This window comes from Haliotis asinina, chromosome 8, assembly GCF_037392515.1.
Source record: "Haliotis asinina isolate JCU_RB_2024 chromosome 8, JCU_Hal_asi_v2, whole genome shotgun sequence".
NCBI lineage: Eukaryota > Metazoa > Mollusca > Gastropoda > Lepetellida > Haliotidae > Haliotis > Haliotis asinina.
The window spans coordinates 53,394,954-53,417,312 of NC_090287.1; the positions used below are offsets into that span (position 1 = coordinate 53,394,954).

At 38.3% G+C, this 22,359-nt stretch overlaps 1 protein-coding gene across 11 annotated transcripts in view; it reads right to left on the reverse strand.

Annotated features, from left to right (window-relative positions):
* LOC137295107 (protein numb-like) overlaps nucleotides 1–22,359 on the reverse strand; it is a 93,473-nt gene that overhangs the window by 13,234 nt on the left and 57,880 nt on the right. For 4 of the 11 annotated variants that reach the window (XM_067826408.1, XM_067826407.1, XM_067826409.1 and 1 more), the window contains exons 4-6: nucleotides 13,365–13,442; nucleotides 8,408–8,554; nucleotides 1,838–1,852 (exon numbers count right to left, since the gene is read on the reverse strand). In XM_067826408.1, the coding sequence (XP_067682509.1) occupies nucleotides 1,838–1,852; nucleotides 8,408–8,554; nucleotides 13,365–13,442 (240 nt within the window). The remainder of the gene's footprint in view (nucleotides 1–1,837; nucleotides 1,853–8,407; nucleotides 8,555–13,364; nucleotides 13,443–22,359) is intronic. The other 7 variants (XM_067826411.1, XM_067826404.1, XM_067826412.1 and 4 more) reach the window with 5 other exon arrangements.

The following is a 22,359-nucleotide window of genomic DNA, read 5'->3' on the forward strand; positions in this document are numbered from 1 at the left end:
TTGCCATAGGTTGCCATAGACCAATTCTAACCTGGACCTTCAAGGGCCCTAGAAGGAAAGTGGTGATGACCAAAGATCAGAATCAGGGCCAGTCTAGGATTTAAGCCAAAGATCAACATCCTTGCACTTCCAGGGAATGTAACTCTCATAGGTGATTTTAGGAGCTTTACAATACTTACACACCCACAACCTTACAAGATGTATTGTGCAACAGATTTACTGAAAAGTGATTGAGTGAAGTGAGTGAATGGTGTTTAGCATCTGCATTAAGTAATGAAGCCTGGCCAAGACAAACTAGAGGTCAACAGTATGAACACCTCGATACAATATGGTATGTCAGCATGGTTGTAAGCGTGGAGGTTCTCTCACACACTGCCTGGACCAGAATCGCAACACATTCATCTCATAGAATGGACACTTGGGGACAAACTCATCCCAGGAATCTCCATGAGAGATGTTAGTCAAATAGGTAGGAAAGCTTATCCTGACACACTGTATTGGCATTTATCACTTTTCAGGAACCTCTGAACAAGAGCAGGCCAAGGAACAGTGGTGTCAAAAGTCAAGGAGTCCAGCCTATTCTCAACAGATGATGTTGAAATTTTAGAGAAGTCTAAAAGTTGCATAACTTGCATTTTCACACTTTTTCAAACTTTATTGTCATTTGAGCACCATGTCTCTATTGGTGCGGTCACGTCACAATTTCACCGCTTTTGGTTGTTTCTGAACAACACAAGTTTGATGACACATCATGCATCAAACTCGAGTCTGACAAAACCAAAAGTTTGATTGAAATGTTGGTAAGATTAGACACTAATCATATTTTTCAGCAACTGTTTCACAACTCTGATATTGGAGTTGGTGGCAAGTTGATAGAATATTCATACTGTCAAACTCGAGTTTGACGACATGTGTATTCAAACTTAAGTTTGCAGTGTGAAGGTCGCTTTATTGAGTGAATGAGTGATGTTTCACATCAAGGTCTGCAATGTTCCAGCTATGCCAAGTAACCAAGTCTGTGCCAAGCAAACCAATATTTCACCAATGCTGTCACACAAACAATCCGGTTACACACACAGACAATCCAGTCACACCAACATTATATCTAACTCTAACAACAAACATTAGGACCTGGTGACCACTTTGCCCTGGAAGGTGACGTGAGATTGGGTTGAACATTGTACCTGGGATTACTTCGCTCGTATGATGACTTGCATGTGTGAGTATGAATGGCTGCTTGTACTAGCCCTGACTTGAACTGGTTTTGAAGTGCTAGCTCGCTGAGATACCATGCCGCAGTTAAGCATGAATACCCTACACAGACGCACTGTACCAGCCAGTCCTTGTATTACCCATTAATGCCGAGCAACAGGCAGGGCAAACAAGTACCATATTAATGTCTTTTGGTATGAAAATGCGACCTCCTGCTCTATAGGCATTCTAACTACTTTCACCACGGAGGCAGTTGGTCCCTGGAAAGCTCACAATAGGCTTTTGAGAGTGTGACTATGGTAACACAAGATGTACTGTAGTAACAATGGTGATGCTGTTTATTCATAACACAGAAGCAAGATAGATTGAGGGTGAATATGATACTCATGCTTTTGGGAATTCAAAACATCTTCAATACATAGATACAAAAAAAAAATATAGTCAAAGTTGAAAACAAAATTACAACACAAAATGCTCAAAAAACAAGCCTAAAAACTAAGGCACACGATTCAACTAAACATAATTGATATGGGTGAATATATAATTAATGTGAAAATGCTGCTAATCATTAACCATAAGCACATTCAAGATTAGTGGAAACGAGAGCTTTAACACTTAATCTTACCATCGCTTCCGTGGACTGAAAATAAGCAGAATTTTGTGTAGCATGAACAAGACTGGTGACGTGGGCAACAATAGATAAAGTCTAAATTAACTTCATAAATTACTTTAATTATTTTCCTGTTCAATTTCCTCTTGATCCACCCAAGCTTCCTGAGAAAGATGAAGTCTGGCCCCTGTTGACACTTTCCATTTAATGGATCTGTTTTGAAATGTTTAATATTTACTGTTATTTGTTAAAATATCAAACAGCACTGAACTTCTCCTCTTAATTCACATTCATACTGCTCCTCAAGTATAAATTTCAAACAATGTTTTCACCATTTTCTTCCTTTTTGCTAATCTGAATGAGTGAAATGCAGGTGTATCACTGGATGGATAAATGTTTTTTGTTTGATTTTCAAAAATAAGTTATATTGAAAATAGTACTAAATTCCTATCACTTCAAAATTTGATAAGGTTCCATCAAACAAAGGAATATTTGTCACTATGGCAACAAAATAACTACATTTAGCTTATTTTTTATTCATGCCTTATCTTTTCACTACCCTGGTCATGCAATTTTCAAGAAATAAGCCAGAAACAAACTTCAACTATACATATATAAAAAAAGTCAAGCTAGCAAACTTTCTGCAGATGAAGAAATGAATTAAGCAAATGGTCACTGTTCTAGCATGCAGACTCAAGTCAAAATGGGGGTACTTGTAAAGAAAACAAGAAAAAAAAAATAGTCATAGAAGCAGTTAGTTCTTCACAAGTTTAACAAATACATCAACATTTTGGCTAGAGTGCTGGAACACTTCATCCATAATTTCAAGTGTGTATTTGCATCACATGTTAGTAATTATCCACAAAATTAACGTCCATCTTTCTATGAAGTGATCATGCTACACAGCATCTCTAAGTCAAAGAAATGTCCCTCAAACAAGAATGTACACTGTTTGATATGCAGAGAAACCAGCAACTAGGGCTGCGCAGTTCACCCAGACCCTTGAAAACTTTCAATTTGGTTCTTCATACAAGTGAAAACTTCAGAATAAATTTCACCCTTTGAGTTGACTTCTTAAAGATAAAACCCATCATCAACTGGAAAATATCTACTAGTTTTCATTGGATAATTAACCAGGCATGAATCAATCGCATTTTGCCTTATTTCAGCACTCGAAACTGATTAAGTCTGAGTCAAAATTACATTCTGGCTGTGTGGAAATAATTTCAAATATCAAATAGTGATAATGGTTATTGAAAATCGAAACTATTTGATTTTCGATGAATCGAACCAATTGTTGCAGCCTAATGCCAAATCAGGACAATGATGTCTTTGCCACAATTTAACCATAGGCCTCACTCAACTCTGTTCATTATTGTGAGTTCCTGTAAACACTTTGCCTTTGTGTGAACATGTATTTTTAAACTGTTCATCCATGTGAAATTTGTGATAAAATACTGTGTTCATATGCAACATTATGATACTAGAGATTTACACTTCAACAAATAGTTACATTCAAATTAATACTTCCTTTTTTTGTGCCAGTTTTGTAACTTTTTTGCCAAGTGACATAAACATAGTGAAAAACAAAGGACCAATGGTAGGAAATGTGTTTTGTTTTTATCAAAAACACATTTCTTTGTATTTTTCTGAAAAAAAAAGTTCAGATTTCTTTTTAAGAGACTAAAATCAATCTCCCTTTTAAGACCTGTCAATCTTTTGGCATTTTTATAATTATTTGGGTTGGCACCATATATATTCATTAGATTTCACAAACATTGGCTGAAAACTGAAATTTATTCCTACACACTGTACAAATTAAATAAGAATCTATGACCGACATTGATTTTCATCCTAATTAAATACTAACCACTCTTCATTTCTTCAAACTAGGGGCACTATGTCATACATAATCCGATGTGGAACTTATCAATAAGCCATGATTAATACCAATGGAAGGGCATTACGAAGACTATTAGATCACAATTATATCAACAGATAAGAATAATAGATATAGAACATCATGGACAAAAGACTGTTCAATATATTCTTCCGTATTCATGGTAACCAGAATATATAATTCAACATGCTGCCACTTCTTCAACATGGCCTGTCAACATAGGTGCCAACAAGATGCAAGTGAATCTACTTCCTGTTTTTCTATTCACAAGAACTTAACTAACATACATCAATAACTGACTTGACTATCAGATAGTCATCCACGTTAGAACTAATATTCAGTGACCTATGCTTGTCCTAAGATGCGATGACCGGGATTTGGTGGCCAGACTCGCTGACTAGGTTGGCACATGTCATCGTATCTAAACTGCATAGGTCAACACTTGTGATGCTGATCACTGGACTATCTGGTCCAAACTCTATCTACATAACACAACCATAACCCTGGATTACAACTGCTTTAAAAGACAAACCAACTGACCAATCAGACTGTCTCAGCGACTAAACCCCTACCCTGATTCTGTAGTATTCTAATTCTACTTGATTCACCTATATTTATGGCATTACACACCAGGGTAATTCTACAGAATTTACTTTTCAAAAGATCCCTATGTTTTGAAGTTAAAAATATCTTGGTCCATCATTCAGGGGATACTGTGTTCCCTCACCTCATATCCGAGGTAATTATTTTAGTCAATGGTGTTAGCAGCAAGTATCCTAATATACACACTGATCGTGAAGAAGTCAGACTCATTTTATGCTGTGTAAGCAATATTCCAAAAATATCAAGGCAGAGGATTTTGGTCACCAACATCACACTAGGCAATGTTCCAGCTATATCAGGACTCTGGACCAGACAATCCACTGATCAACATCACGAGCATCATTCTATGCAACTGGGTTAAGATAGGACACAAAATAGGACCACACTTGAACCCATTGGAGGATCAATCCCAGACCGACAGTGAGACAAATGAACACTTGACCCACTAAGCAGATAAGGGAGTAATTCAGACTGATGCTACAACTGAGCATTGTTTTATATTTATTGTTATGAATTCCACACCACTTGTAATGGCCCTCTAAACTCTAGTAGCAGTTATATAAAATGATAGGTCTAGCACCCCCAAATCTATATAAAAACCCTAAAATAATACAACCAAAAGGTGTCCAGAGCAATTCTTACTTTGCCTAGAGATGGGCAGCCTTGGCATTAGGGGTGAAACGGTACACTCTTACTACAGTACGGTATCTATGGCAGTACAAGGCCTTCAGTTTGGTCCGTCTATGAAAACTTACTTTTGAGAAAATGGTGGCCATATAGAAACGAAATGCACATATTTTGAGAAAATTATTTTGATTACTAGACATTTTAGATAAAGTACAAAAATGTTAACAAAATTACCGTGGAAAAACACAAAAACACTGCATTTTTTTTATTGCATTACGGTATATCAAACCAAGGGCAAAATACTGTGGTTCTACTAATACTGGGTATACCATTCCATCACTATTAGAGGTGCGAAATCATTCCAGACTTGAGGCAGACACTAGTTACCCTGATTCAATAACAGCACTATATGCATTGTTTTCACTTTGCATTACCAGACTGTTACTTCACAATTGAATCAGTGAAAGCCTGATCACAAAGTTAAAACGCCACATTTTGGTCCATAAAATATGGAAAACGTTGCTGGAAGAAAAGTCATGCACAAATTAAGTGTGTGATGAAGAAATGGAGTGTGACAGCATAATGTCCCTTTGGGTACATGTGATTCTGCTCAATAAACATGCATATGCATACACAAGCCGGAACACAGGCATACACTGGCAGTACAGCACCACACAATTCCGTAGAATGTTAGATGTTAGCATCGTCAACATCCTATATTAAAGTTAAACATACTTAAACATTAACTGTATTTATCTACAAAGCAGGTGTTTGTTCTGTTAAAGAGTGCATTAGAAAGACAAAGACACTTGCACTGACATGCATTACGGGAACTGTATTCTTTCTGTTTGCAGTACCAAGTGTACAGTAAAGAGTACTTATTCTATATCAATACAACTAAGGTAGTTTCCATCTTGTAAGGAACAGTAAATTAGTTTAGGCTCATATTTATTCTACCTCCTGATATTGATCTCTTAGGGTCCATGTACATCCACTGGTCCAAGACCAGTAAAATTATACAAGACAAGCAATTTTGATTGATAACAATTTTTACCATTAGGAATTTGTAGCGATGTAACAGATCAATTTTTTCTGGCAAGTGGAAATAGAAATTTATTTAAGTGCAGGAGGATAAAATACATTTCTGCTTAGGTATAGCAAAATTGTAAAGGTCAAACATAAAAAATTAATCTTTGATGCTCTATCCATTAATGAGATATGAATGCTTGTATCTCCTGTGCTTGTAAAAGATGCTTGTATCTCCTGTGCTTGTAAAAGATCCCAGCCATTCACATTTCAACAACAAACATTTCCAAATGAAAAGATGAATAACGGTTGTGCCTTACTTTGCAACAAAGAAAAAGAATGAAAAGAATGTGTGAAATGAAAAGAAGAAACAGTAGTACGTAAGAACTAAGTAACAGATTGGCTTTAATATTGAGCTATGGAATATCTGGTTTAAATATCAAGCTATGAAACATATTTGGTTTAAATATTGAGCTATGGAACATATTTGGTTTAGGTACTGGTTTGGCGAGAAATAGCTGCTAAAAGTCATCTGTGATTCAAATATCCAAATTAGTCATAGACACAGCTGGGCCATCTTCAAATTTGATAAATTTCAAATCCACAAAAGAGATATAAGGTTACACTGTCTAAAAGAATAGATTAAAAAGCATTAAAAGATAATGTTATTGATTCTACAATGGAAAATTATCATTGAAATTGATGCAATGATGCCAAAAAGAAATACTATTAAAACAATCAGCAATTATTAAAGTGCAGCTCAATTTTCTGACCTAACCTTATTCCTTCCTTTCTAAAAGACAAAACAAGCTAAAGGGAAAACAAAATGCGATACCAAATCAACTTCACATTAGTCCAAATCTAACAGAATTTTAAAGATTTGATTAAATTATCAACCATTTGGATTTCTTCGCTCCAAGAATTTTGCACTCCCAGGACGAAGCAATTGACATGAAAGAGGCCTTCCTAAATCTATCATGCAGTTCCCTGTTGTATGCATTTTTCAATGACAGTGCTATGGTTTCTTACAAGCAAAAGCAGCCAGTCACCACTCTGGCTGAAGGAAGACCTCAAGAGGACTTTGCCTCCCTTCCTTCATTCAACCAGGGCAGCAAAGCCTTCCCAAACCTGCTTTCCTGTGTCGAACAACCTGACAGTCTACAGTGTCTACAGAGAGAGTATTGTAGTTCTATAGTATACGCGGAATGTGGTCTGAATTAGAGTTAATGGAGGATAAAAGTGTGAAAGCAACTTGAATGTTATTTCAAACTTTGGGTTAGTAGTTGGACTTGGATTAATAAGGTTTACCTCTGGTCAAACATCATCTCAATCCAGAGCATGGCCTGGTCAGTTTGGGAGAGATTTGATCTGATTGTGATCTGAGTGAACTGTATGTAAGTATATAGGGTAAAACTATCCAACTGTTGCTTAGAAACAGATGTTTCAAAAATATTTGCATGTGAGTGAGTGAGTTTGGTTTCACGCTGCTTTCAGCAACATTAATTAATTAAAATATTCCAACAATATCAAGGCAGGGGACAATAGAAATGGGCTTCATACATTGTACCCATGTGGGGAATCAAACCCCATGTTTTCTCCTGACGAGTGGACACTTTAACCACTAGGCTAACCCGTGGCCCCTATTTGCATGTGCTGCTAACATGTGAAGTATGGCAACAGTCATATCTGAGATGTGATCAGAAGCTAACAACATTGCACAAAGTGCAGTCAGAATGTTGATAAATATGAAAGCAAAAATTATATCCTGAAATATATGCTGTGATTCTTCCATCATGTTCTACATGGCCATCAAGCTGCTCAGGTGTGTCCGGATGCAACATGTCACAGGTGTTCCATCCACAAGCTGTATGGTGATGGTGAATATTGTACTGTGGACAATGTGTATTCATGTACAACTCATCAGGCTCTTTGATCAGAGGACTGGGTCATTGTGGTGGGGAGAAATTGTGCAACCACATGCAACTTAAAAGGGGTGTTAAACTTGATTATCAATGATGGTGGTTGCAGTGTTGATAGGGTGCAACATATCAGGGTATTGTGATGACACTGTGTGCAACATGTCAGGGTGTTCTGTTGGAGGTAAGTAGTGACAATGGTGTGCAACATGTCAGAGGGTTCTGTTGGAGGTAAGTAATGACACTGGTGTGTAACATGTCGGGGTGTTCTATTGGAGGTAAGTAATGACATTGGTGTGCAACATGTCAGAGTGTCCAATCTGAGGTGTGTGAGATGATGTCGGTGTTTTTTCTGTGGTGTGTGCAATGTTCCCAAACCAAGCAGGCCATGCAGTGTGAGGACCTGGGTGGTCCAGTCAGGTTGCTGTTCTCACAGGTGACAGGTCGGGTTGGCTCAGCACACTTTACAGTAAGCCCACACACAGTAGTGAGAAATAAAAAAACAATACTGACACTTACGGACTCTTTCACGGCTAGGAAGCCATGACACATCCACCGTCTGGTAGTTCCATCTCGACAGATGTAGGCAAACCCTTTTTCGTGGTTGCGATCAGGAGCACAGAATGAAACCTTCTCAATTGTCTGATCAACAATCATGCTCTGAAACAAACAAGTTACAATCAATCAATCAATCACGAGTGAGTAGGTTTAGCTTAGTTCTGCTTTTACCAATATTCCAGGAATAACACGGCAGAGGGACACCTGCAATGGCTTTCACACATTGTAGCCAGGAGGGAAATTGAACCCAGAATTCAGCCCTTTGAGCAAACAACTTAACTACTTGGCTATCTCACCACACGACAACCCAATATGAAAGTCAAAGCATCATTTCATTACACTCGTGTTAAAAAGTTAGGTATTTCTCCATAGTCAGATACTATGGTGCACCTTTGTGGCATGCAGGCAAATGATCAGTTAGTTTCCTGACACAATAGAATATATTAAGGAGACCAACTCAAATTTCTTTGATGGGCATTTCAGAAGTTGAGTTGACGAAGAATAATGATAGTTCTTTATGTATACACAACTTCTCTTAATCTGTGAAAGGAGATAGATTCTGTCATCACTTGCTTGCCAACATAATTTGAATCTATATTGAAACACTGCCTTTCACAGAATAAAAGAAGTTGTATATTCATAAAAATTCATCCTTCAAGTGTAAACTGACTTAGATCTACAGTCAATTATAATAAAATTGTCCTAAGCTTCTTTAGTATTTGTAATATTATTCATTTTCTTTTGCACATAAATTTTTGTTAATAAGATAACATGATTCTAAGGACTAAAAGTCAGTCTAGAAGGCACTACAAATAATTTTATTCTCTCTATATGAAAGGCAGCATGACCACTGTCACCCTCATCCAATTTCTCATGCCAACTCATGCAATATCACGAAGGGGACAACAGAAATTGGTTTCACACTTTGTACCCATGTGGGGAATCGAACCTGAGCCTTCAGCATGATGAGTGAACACTTCAAACTGTAGGCTAAGCTACAGACCCAAACAGTTTAGGGAACAGATACCAAAGCAGATGACAGTAGCAACATCATTGTCACAGTACTTGACACACTATCAGGATGGTCACACATTTTAACCCCTAACCTACTTTAAGTGAGCTACACAGATAATTATACTGGGTCTGTTCCATGAAGAGATCTCAGCATGACACCTGATGCACTTGTGATTTAACTGGTTCTCAATTACCATAATATTTAACAGTTTTGCTATTTTGGATGAGTGAGAGAAGTGTTTTTTTCTGCATTCATCATTATTCTTCTTATCTTGAATATCTGATTTGACTCTCACGAACAAACTGATGGGAAGGAGGAAATAAAGCTGAGAACACTGTACAACCTTTTGCATCACTCTTCATTATGGCTGATGGCAGCCAGATTTGAGTTCTGACAAAGATGTCTTGAGCACGTATGTTACCACTAAAACTGAAAGTGACCAACACTATCACCAAGTTTCAGGTTTTTTAAAGTATCTGAGAAAAAGTTCTTTTCAACATTCTTGTGATCATAAAAAATGGCTACGTGGTGGTTATACAGAGATTCCAGTTCTGACAACCTGAACAAACCAAATACCTGCTTTTGTAACAAACAGTCACACAAAAATTAAGGAGAATCCATGGTGTCATTTCAGAGAAAGTTGAAAAGGTAAAAAATTATAAGCAACTTGCAACGCCACTAGCTCAGTTTGGGGATATAAAAATTACAGAAAGCGCATCTATCTGAGGAAGTATGGTACATCCATTTCAAGTACACTGTGCCATTCACTTTTAAATAATGATACGATATGATGATATATATTTATTCAGTATTTCAACCTCATAGCCTAGAATACATCATATTTGATGGAACACATATAATAACGATCCCCCATACCAAGACCTTTCCTGATCTGAATCACATATGGTTACAAAACATCAAACCTGGTTATTTAAGGTTTATTTCTGAAGGTACTAAGGAGTTCCTCACTTTGACAACACACATGCATGGATACTGATCACATCATATCATACCTGCCTCGCAGTGCAGATCACTACAGGCACGATTCAAATCATTTCTCCTCCAGTTACATTAACAACAGAGTTGAAACTAATGAAAAATTCTTACTAACAAAAACAAAACGAAATGTTTGATGAAAAACTGACATTGTGATAAATGTCCATAACGTCCTCTTGTATGAAGGATACACAGTATTAGCGGATGTCAGACAGCAAGAAGTTCACTTTCATTATCACTAATATAGTTCAAGCTCAATCATCAATGACAGTGTCTGGACTTAAGGAAGTCCATCTTTTCTTGACCTCCATCCTAGGTGCAATTGTGCAAAGCAGCATCAGTGCTAAGGTGATTGCAACTCTCATACAAAAAGACAGACACAGACTGGCATATCACTCAGGATGATTTGTACAATGGCACCCAGGAAGTTTAGTTCCATTCCCCATCAGCTCCAATCCGGCCTCCCGTCCCACCCACATCACGATCTGCTTATCTTTTCTGTTTGCATGTTGTGAATCATTTGATACCAGTGGAAGTCATGACATGGAAATCTCCATGGAGAATGCATGGACTCAACATCATGGGCCTCAACACACAAAAGTTTATGGTCGGGACTAAATCGGGGCATCATTTCAAGTCGGGAGCAAGCTGAGCCATTCCTCAGACCATGTGAGATGCATCTTGATCTCTGTTCCCTACTCCCATTCAGGCACAACAGGCAGAGCTCCCTTTATAGACCGATTTAATTATTCTATTTCTGGTCTGACTTTATCAGCCAGGAAGTTGGTGATTCCAGCACTCTACAGAATCAAGAAAACTTGAGAGGATGTTTTGCTCTGGTAGAAATGATGAGTTTGCTCCAAACATTGTGTGTCATTTCTTAGGCATTTTAGTATCTTTCACATACTTGACAATTCTTTGTGTCGATCACTCCCTACAATATCATCATGAACACTTGGTTGCTGTTTATAAGACTTGTCTTGACAATTAGTAATTAGAAATGGACAAAGAAGTTCAAACAAAATTTTAATCTTTCAGCCATTGTCATGTATTACACAGATGAGTTCAATAAATCATTCATATTGCATGTCTTGTACATGGGTCTAAAGGTGAGGTTGGAAGAAATGGGGTTTAATGCAGTGCTCAACACTACTGCACTAATATATCAATGTGCATGTGATGTGTGGATGTATGTCACTGCTTGTAATAGCCTCGGATAATGATGGCTTTACACAGCTAGCAACTGAGACAATATAACACAGTTTAACATAGCACACAGCACAGGACTCCATGTTTTAATGCCTCAAAATTGAGTCCCAGGTAGTGTAATGTTAAAGAATGGAGTTAAGGTTAACTTTTGTTCATGTTACTTCATGAAAGGAGTGACAGTCAACAGATTACAAACACTGACTGGCCATATGTTGATATCACTTGACAAGCCATAGAACATCATTTACTCAGTGCAAAACATGTCACAAACATCCATGATATTCCAGTAATATCTGTACCATTCTAACAATTCCATTTAGCAAAGGTATTTTGCCAGACCATCACATCAATGATTCATTACGTTGCCATGGACCCTCACTTTGCCTCCAGCCATGATACTAATGAGTCCTTATGTGCTTCTGTACCACATCACCCTTATTGATCAGCAAACGAAAACAATAACTGTCAAAGCAGGATGCATTATACTACAAACACATGTTTATGTTATTAATTAGAGGAACATAAATCTAGTCATTTAGGTCAGTTCATATTTTCAGTGCAATGACTTTAACAGCTTTCATTTTTAAACTCCATGATCAACTGTGAGCTGGATTGAGACTGTGATGCTAGGAAACCCTACCTTGGAAGGCCTTACACCCATATGATAAATTACAAAAGACGTTTATACAAGATTAACAAACTTCCAAGCCTTTTTTGCACAGAATTTGATTAAGAGGGAGATTTACTACAGTTTTATGTCACATTTAACAATGTTGGAGCCATTATCTCTAGGCAGGGGAACCAAGACTGAGTTCCTGTATCCAAACTGATTACATTGAGCGACTGAGTAAGTAGGCATCAATAACCGGAGAACACCTCTGACAGAAAAGGCACCTGAACAGAGTTGGGTAAGGAATAAAGCATGGAGCATGTTCTTCCTTATTCTTACAACAAAATATAAGGAAGTAAGAGGGGTATCATTGCACTTACATGAAACTACATTTAAAATAAACACCTTCATGTTGGACAAACTGTCAATATTGTACAATAGTTTTGCTAAAATACAAACTCCAGTGTCAGAGACTAAAATAGAGTTAGCTACAGCCATAATTTACTGTACATAGCAATGAACTATATGATACCTTGTTGTAAGGGCTAGCTGGGTTCATTAGTGAGTTTCTTTCTGTAACGAATGGGAGTAATTTCTACCCCAGACCCCCGGCGGCAGAGACGCTGGTCTTCTTTAGTGATCACTCAGCTAAGTATTGAGTGATGGTTCATGGTTTTATGCTACTGTAAGTAACATTCCAGCTGGGGAACACCAAAAATTGACTTCACACATTGACCCCGTGTTTGAAACTGAGCCTTTGTTTTCAGCGTTAACCATTAGGCTACTATACCACCCTTCGAAGTTTTGAAATTTACTTGACCTTGACATCCTCACAAAGTGTATCCAATGAAGACAGCGCCACTTCTACACATTCTTGTGATTAGTCTGATCTTTTTGTTAATATCAGATAGTAATGTGAAGGAGTCCTGTGCATAATGAAGTATAGCCCAGAAAATCTAGAGATAGACATCATGAACAAAGATTCACACTGCTAGGGTACATTCATAACAACACATCCAGTATATGTTACTTTTGACTGATTCTAAACCAGAACCATGGGAATTTCTGAAGCAGATACCTACCTTACTGATCTCATCCACGACCCGCAGTGCATCTCCCGAAACATACAACACTGCTCTCTGGTACTTGCCCTTGCACTGCTGAAAGAAAGAGAAATGCAGTCAATATTGACAACAATTTCAAAACTTTTAAGACTTTCCAAAAAACAGAACATTTCCTCTCTTTAGTCACGTCTGTAGAATTTAATTAATAGTGTCAAGATGCACCCATTGACACCCACAAACATGGTCACTGACTTAGATTTTATACCATTAATAGCAATATTCCATGATTATCACAGTGGCCAGGAAATCAAACCCAGGTATTCAGCAAAAATGAACAAATGCTTCAAACACAAGGCTAAACTATAAACATGCAGACAATTGTAAAAACAGCAAGTGTCTTCATGATGGTCAGCATCCAAGAATGGGCCAGCAGTAGTAACTTTTTGACAGCCATTTTGGGGTTTCACACATCAGGGACCAGTACCACGTGCTGAGAACAGTTTACCCCCTGACAATCACCCATGTTGTTTGGCATGACAAGCAAGGCTACCTCATCCTTCTTAATTGCACCCGAGGGACAAAAATGTTATAAAACCTGGTACACAATTCTGAAATCAAACAAGAACTTATGATCACCCCAAGTTTGTCATCAGCAAAGACCTCCAGTACTGAACTTACTAGAAAATATCAGCTTTAGTCCTTAGAATCATATTTCTTTATGCAATCGACTTATCAAACTAAAATCAAAAACGAGACTTGAAACAATTTATCTACTTTATATGTAATGAAGAAAAGGTGAAACACTACCATGAAAGTTTTTGCCAAAGAGACCAAAAAAGAAAATAATTGCAAATAAAGTAGATACTGAAAATAACACTGCTATGGTAGTAACAAGATATTCAGCAACATTTCTAGTCAGAACCAGCCTCATCAAAGTCCAAATATAACATTTTTTGTGTGTGAATCCCCGCAGTCAAACTGAGTTTCCAGCAAGCAAGTTCAAAATGATTAGGAAATATAAGGAGTATAAGTAGTTAAGTAGATCTCATCACTGCTGGGCCCCGTTCCGGCACACCATCCATCCAGATGCTTCAGGTGAAGCTGATAATCAATAATGTATCTTCATCACCTGGATATCAGTCTTGTGATGACTTGTTAATGACTTGCTAATCTGTGGCTAGTTCTAATCTGTTAATATCAGGACATGGACAATTAGTTCCACTGCAGACTATCCATACAAGGAACTGAGATCTAAATCACGTAACCAGTAGAAGGTAATCCCGTCTGGGTATTCCACATTTGATATTTTCCACAGCAGTTTGCAATATACCAGAAACATCACAGCAATGAATACACAATGCTTTTTTGAAAGTGGCCAAATGAAATTTATATCTGGGATTACACTTTATCAGTAAAGATTGTAAGACTTGCTCTAGTCCCATCTGGGACTTGAACCCTCACTTTCAGTGTCATAGCATGGGAACTCAAAACTAACTGGCTACCCATAGTCAATATAATGATAAAATGACCAACACTGTATCACATCTGGGTACTGACTACCTACCCATACAGTCACAGAAAGTGTACTTAGGGCCAATTCTATCATATTCCGAAATAGCAACTGGTATCACAAAACAAATTTCCCCCTTCTTTCTTTAAGTCAGTAGTGTTATGTCCAATCTGAACTGATATTCCAAGGTTGTATGTGATCCAGCTGTCCAAGGTCACATCTGAATAAATGGTCTGAGGTCAAATCCTACTTTTGACAAAATCTGACACACAATCACAGCACAGCCACCATCTTATCTTTCCACCCTTCAGAAAAGCTCACCAGTATCCACAATGTATGTACTTTAAATCCAGAGATTGAGTAATAGGTGCATTATCATACAAGCAATATGCATGGTCTTCCAACCAGACAAGGTTGGATCAGACTGCTGTCAAGAATCAGCTTATTTTGGCATCTGATGCAGCCAGGCTGAATATTGCATGGCCACAAAGCCACCAATTTCCATGGTGTCACAGAAGAATGCTGGGAGATCTACCATCAATATGCAGAAAGGGGTTTACTTAAAGGTTGCCACCTAATGCATGGACTCTTTTTGTTGTGTACAGAAAAGCAGAATCATGCTTGGGAAAAAATAGTTGTAAGTGTATGGGTAAAAGTTACTTTTACCATCTGGACCTAAACCACTGAATGGTACCAATTTTACCAAGTTACTCACTGTGCTTGGTTAGCTGCCTCACACAAGCACAGGTAGTAGGTACCTAACCAACCTGTAATCGCTACTAAGTCTTTGCACCGAGACGCACTGAGTCACCCAGGGAACAATGTGGGTTCAAACAACACACTCATCCTCATTCACCAGTAACTGATGCACCTGACCCTATTCGCACATGGAGAGACCCTATCTATCCAAAATGCAGCTTCCTAATAGATGTCATGTAAGTAAACAGAAGCATACAACCATACAGAAATAATAAGAACAGCTTAAGCTTATTCCTTCCTGTACAGCTCTGGTCGATGTTTATGAAGAAGAAACTCAAGAATCCCTGTTTTTGCCATTTGTTTGTTAATGGTTGTCACTGATGGTTTCTTTTCAGTTTAACAGATGAGAAAAGAGCATGTTCCCACACATTCCCTTGTCATCAGAACCAGCAGAGGAAAGGTATCTCCAGCCTTCCTATCTAGGTATGTCAGACTACCACATGATCAAAGTGAGCACCAGAAAGCAGCCGTTCTTGCTGTATCAGGCAAAACAGGTTAGTCCTGTAATGGCTGGTCTTGCCAATGTCGTATGACCACCTTGAACCAAGCAGACGGAGCAACCTTGTGCAGCATTGTATTTTGGGAAAATCAAAGAAGCCTGCAGTGGCTAATTAACTCTGTGGCATGTCCCACAAGATCTGAGCCGTACTACAATTACAAGTCAATGAAAATAGTAATCGACTTGTGAAGTAGTAGCACATTAGCTCATGGTTTTACTGATCTGTGCTACTGGGTACAGTGTGATAACAGCGATGTTGTTTGACCTCTCAACCAAGAACGAATCTCCGTCACTGTGAACCTGTCAATACTAAGGTCTGAACCAGGTGAACATGTGGTTCAAGAAGACCACACCTTCGGAAAACACACTGATGACATTTTGCAACCATGCAATCCCCATTTAGACTGCTCTTATGCCTAGAGCTTCTTGAGAAGCACATAGAAGTTGGCATTCAAGAATAAGACAGCATATTATGGATTATCATAAGGCCATCAGGTGACAAAGGGACAAGGTAAAACTCAGAAAAAGTATGCGTACAATAGAGAAGTTGACATCCGTAGTATGATGTCTTTCAGCTTGAGTCCTGAGATAATTCAACTTACACTGCCCCAGCTACTGAAACAATTTAACACTGAGTTACAACAGTAAATCATTTTGGTGGGAGGGAAGGAGAGAGGCAGGGAGAAAGAGAGAGAGGGAGAGACATTGATTCTCAACGAATTCTGAATACACTGCCCCTCTGGTAATATCAACATTTTATACAGCACAGCACAGCACAGCACAGCACAGCACAGCACAGCACAGCACAGCACAGCACAGCACAGCACAGCACAGCTTTAATAACCAAAGCTAGTATGGATGATTTCAGTCATGTTGCATTATTTTGACAATGGTTGAGATGACTAGGAATGAACAATGACAAGAATTTAACCAAGATCTACAACAGATGACAGCTGCTCTACAAATTAGGTCATTGGTGACTGAGCTTGATCCAAACATTTTTGTAGTTGTGTTCACAGTTGTAGATGATCAAAACTGACTGCTCACACGTTGCATCATGGGTAATCCAACCCAGATCTTTTTCAATATGACTGACTACTTAAACCACTAGGCTGGTCATTACATTCCTGTTGTTGAGGATGAGGGCTCTACTAGTGACCACAAATATCCCTAAGTAAGCACTAGTGCTGGCTAATACACAATATGTGTCCTTACTTCACCTGATTCTAACCAACTGACCCTATTCTGGCCAATCATCAAACATAATGAACCAAAAATCAATTAGACTCCCTGTCACATATGACAGAGAGTAAACAATGTGATGAATGGGTCTGTCAAGACTGACAGCAGTGGGAACATGCTTGAGTTGTGTCTACAGATAGGATGGTATCTACACATTCAATATCAACTACTTCACGTCAAAACATAGTGTCAACCAGATCCTGGAGGATAAAATGAAAAAGGAGTCCATCTCAAGTCAGGAAAAATTCAGCAACTCTTGATTGAATCAGCTCTGATGTTAACATTGTTCTGGGATTGTTCTGTTCATTTGGTTCATTTATTTCTGCTATATACCAGCTATATGGCGGTGATGTGGACCAGGCAATCCCATTGATCAACGGTTTGCGTCAACCAAATCAGCGAGTCTGATCACTCAGTTTGGTCACATGCTTCTTAAGGTTCTTAAGACAAACATGGGTTAATGAAGATCATTTCTAACTCTCATCTTCATAGGTACGTTAGTCGAGACAAAGTACAGCCTCAGATATTCAATAACTATAACCAGATGAGTTAAATGTGAATCAGATTGGATTTCTGGTTCTAGTCTCTGAACAAACAAACCAGTGAGGATTAATTCCAGTATGACATTTTCCAGTGTAACCCATACTCCACTGGTGAGGCAACTAAATGGATGGTTGAGAGTCGATGTTCATAGCATCAGTCTCTGGTATGTCTCATCCAGACGTGACTAATCACAGTCCCTGTTTTGAATGGCACCTGAGATTGGCTTCAGATACTGGGAACATACAAATAATCAAACCTTAACCTCAAGCTTAATATCAGTGAGTGCTTTAATCACTGGGCAAGCCATTCCTTTACTGTTTGGTGAAGATCAGGAAGTAAGCAACACTGTTTTCAGAAATACTCCAGCAATATCACAGCATGGGACACCAAAGATGCGTTCCCCCCCATGGGGAATCAAACCCAGCTTGACAAACACTTTAACCATCAGGGCCCAGATTTTCGAAGCTCTCTTAGCGCTAAGAAAGTCATAAGTGTCATCCATTAACATCAACTTACAACTATCTTAGCGCTAAGAAAGCTTTGAAAATCTAAGCCCAGGCTACTCCACCTCTACTGGGGAGAATGAGGATATCACTACACTGAGATTGGAATCAGGTACTGGTAATCATACAACTAATCAAACCCTGCCTTAAGCTTAGAAGCGAATACTTCAACAACTAGGCAACAGCTTATCACCACCCTCAAACACTTCAACATAAAAAAGATCAAAAATATTGGTCAGCTGCCAGATATATTAATATTTATTCCTGTAGGCGACAACCTTCTTAAATCCCAAGTAGTCATAAGCCTAAATACTACTGGCACTCAACTCAGTAAACTCTCCAAATGGGTATTGTGCATTCATAGTTACCAAGAATTCTCCAGAAAATGAGAGGCAAGTTTTTCTTCTCCTCAGCAAGAATGAAGCACCTGGATTAGGTTTTGATCATTAATTCTAATAGTAATTTCCTTTACACACTGAAAACCTCATCCAAAGAAAATGATCAAGTACACATCAGGAAATTGAGTTACCATCTGCATAATGCCCAGCAACATTTTTTTGTTCAAGTGAAGCATTATTTCTTCTGTAACATTACTCTTTCTGTGTGTTCATTATTCCAAATCAAAGTTCAGTTTTTCTTTGAAATAAGCAACTTCTGACCAGTTTTGCCCCGACATTATTATCACAATAGAAAATGCTGAGTCAGGATAATTATTTGCATGAAGGACCCAATATGGAATTGATGGAGGATTACACCAACATGTTTCAATCTGCAGGTGATTAACTGATTGCAGAACCACCTCAAAGACAAGCTTCAGTGTGCAATGCATTTATGAACTTTCTTCAAAACCTGACAGTCACACTATTGATTAACAAGTTAATACATAGAATGGAAATATCATTCCAACATTTCAAAATTTCTAGCTCCATGAAAAACCCATGATTAAAGTTTGAAATCTGGAATCACCTATTACAGATTGTTAAACAAGAAATAAAGGATAATGTATCACGATTCATTTACAAATGCCATACAATCAACCAGTACCACTGTTGCACCTAGAACCTATAAATCATCATTAAGCCATGCTGTATCAACCACTGTTACGCCCAGGCCATATCAACCACGGTTACACCTGGCCCAAATAAACCATGGTTACACCTGGCCCATATCAACCACTGTTACGTCTGGCCCAAATAAACCACGGTTACACCTGGCCCAAATAAACTACGGTTACACCTGGCCCAAATAAACCACTGTTACATCTGGCCCAAATAAACCACTGTTACACCTGGCCCATATCAACCACTGTTACGTCTGGCCCCTACAAATTCCAACACATCTGGACAAATGCTCAATTACTTCCTCACAGATGATCCTCATCAAAATCTGACAACTGAATATTAGACATTCATTTCAACCATGGTTTCCACTTCCATCAATTCCAATACAAGAAGTACTTGAATGTCATGATGGACCTCCAGGACACAACTATGTTTTGACCCATCAGCAGGTGGTTCCAGTGCATCTTATACTTCGGTAAGGTCGGTTAATGTCAACCAGCACCCGCGGCCACAGCCTCTCTTTCATACTCCTAATTCCAGTTTCTGATGGCTGGAACCAGCCGGTCCTCGGCAATGCTGTCCAATTTTATGAAGAAATAAAGTATCTGAAGTAACTATTGATTAATCCTCAACAGGGTGTACGGTACCGAAGTGACATCCTAGGATGCCAGATCAGTTCGCAATACAGAATCAATAGCCAAACATTACCCATAAGGCCTTTCTTTCTCCATTCCAATGAAAACTAAATGTTTCTGCCGACATTTGACATTAACGTAAGAGCACTGACTTCATTTTACCTGTGTCCAAGAATTTGTGATCACTTTTAGTGTCAACATTTGCAATCTAGCTTTCAACCACAGATGTGTTCAAGCATCAAGTCTGATATTAAAAGCCATGAGTGTAAGAGATTTTTATGTTTTTAGTGGTATTTTTTCTTAAAGAGCATCATGCACAGCTTGTAATTATGGGAAGGATACTGAGATCTCAAACACTAGCAAGTGAGCTGGGTTTAACACACATTTAGAATGGTCATATTAAGGTCTTTCAGCTTAATGTGAGGGGAAAAGCCAAAGTGATGCAATGCAGAGACATTGATCATTTAGATGAAGCCAGCAAGCAATGGTGTGATGGTATTAAACCAAGAACAATAACCAGAGAGCCCCAGGTGACTCTGCACCCAGGGTCAGTGTGATGGCAGCTGAGAAACAGACTCCAGACAGCTAACCTCAGTCAGTCATACACATCCTGAAGCAAATATAATCAAGGAAGCCTACACAAGTCTAGAAAATGTGGCAGGTCTACAGTTTCCACAGTTTCAGGCTGACAATGAAGAGTCTCTTTTTCACTGTATGATACTTTTTATTTTACTGAGTTTTTTCTGTAAAATATGTTCATTTCAGAGACTAGTTGTTAGTCTAAGCAAACCTCACCACATTAGACGACTAGGTTCAATGTAACTTGAAATTTTAAAACAATATTCAGCACTTTACATTCGAAACATAATCTGACAGACACAAATTAGTACATGAATGTCTCTACATAGTCTCTCAAAAAGAACCACTTCTCCCAACAGCCCAATCCTTACCACCTAAAAAGAACAAAAAAAGTTGAAATCCAAAACAACTATATACTGTTATTGATAAGTCCAATTTCATCAGTTTCTGTAAATGCAGAGTTTTTCTCTTTTTTCTAAACATAAAACAATTAACAAAAGTTATATTGAAATATTTTCATTTGAGAGAAAGGTCAGATGACCCACTCTGTACAAGTATAACTGTGCAGTGTTACAATAAAACACTTACATATAGATTTACAAACATTATTCTGTCTTTTCTACTATGATTCACTCTCTTCACCTCTCTACTTAGTTCTATCTCCCCATCCCTTCATCTTGCTGTTCCTGTGCCCCTCCTTATCTCGCCCTCCACCCACACCAACCTCTTGGCCTAGCCCAGGCTGATGTCTGTACAACCTCTGCCAGACACCTTGGCAAACAATTTTACTCCCAGCCATGCTAAATCAGCAAAAACTATTCCTGGATGCTTTCCTTATGACTTTCTCTATCTTCCCCAAATATTTACTAATTACCATCAGTGGCTATTTGTGTTTGAATTGAGTTCTTCATGCTTGTGACACAAGAACAAATTCCCTTTCAAGGCTTGGTTCACTGAAGTGTTTTAAATGTTTTCATGTTCCAAGAATCGTAGAGCCAGACATTTCGGCCACATGATATGATTGAATGAAAATCGTGACTGATCAGAGAGATCAGATACTCATTATCTTCAATAATTGCTTAATTATCAAAATCAGAAATGGTGATTGATTGTAACTGACAATATTGCAGCCTCCATACTCATCTTTCAAAAGATTATGGTAAACCTTTCTTTCATCTTTCATTATCAATTATGATAAACATTTCCCATTAAGAATATTCAATCTATAAAAATGTATTTGCCAAGGAGGAAGGAGGGGATGGCGTGAATGTTACACTGTAACATCCTAGTCGGTAATGTAACATCTTTAAAAACACAGCCTTCACATGTTTGACTCAGGATCAGCCCAAGCAGGTATATTTGGGGTTACAGTTTCTCAGCAAAATACAGATTCTAGTACTTTAGGTAGGTTGAGTCCCATCTGAGATTTGAACTTGCACTCTGAGAGTCAGACACCTAATCACCCATCCATCAGATCATCATCCATCTAGCCCTTTCAGGTACCACTGTTTCCATCAAACAGTGATAAACAGTGACTGTTGTCTTTACCAATATTTCCTCACTGTAAGATACTCAGTTGCCTCTGTGAGAGCATAAGTTTTTTTGATGCAGCATTTAGCAATATTCCAGCAATATCATGGCAGAGGACACTAGAAATGGGCTTCACAAATGGTACTTCAGCA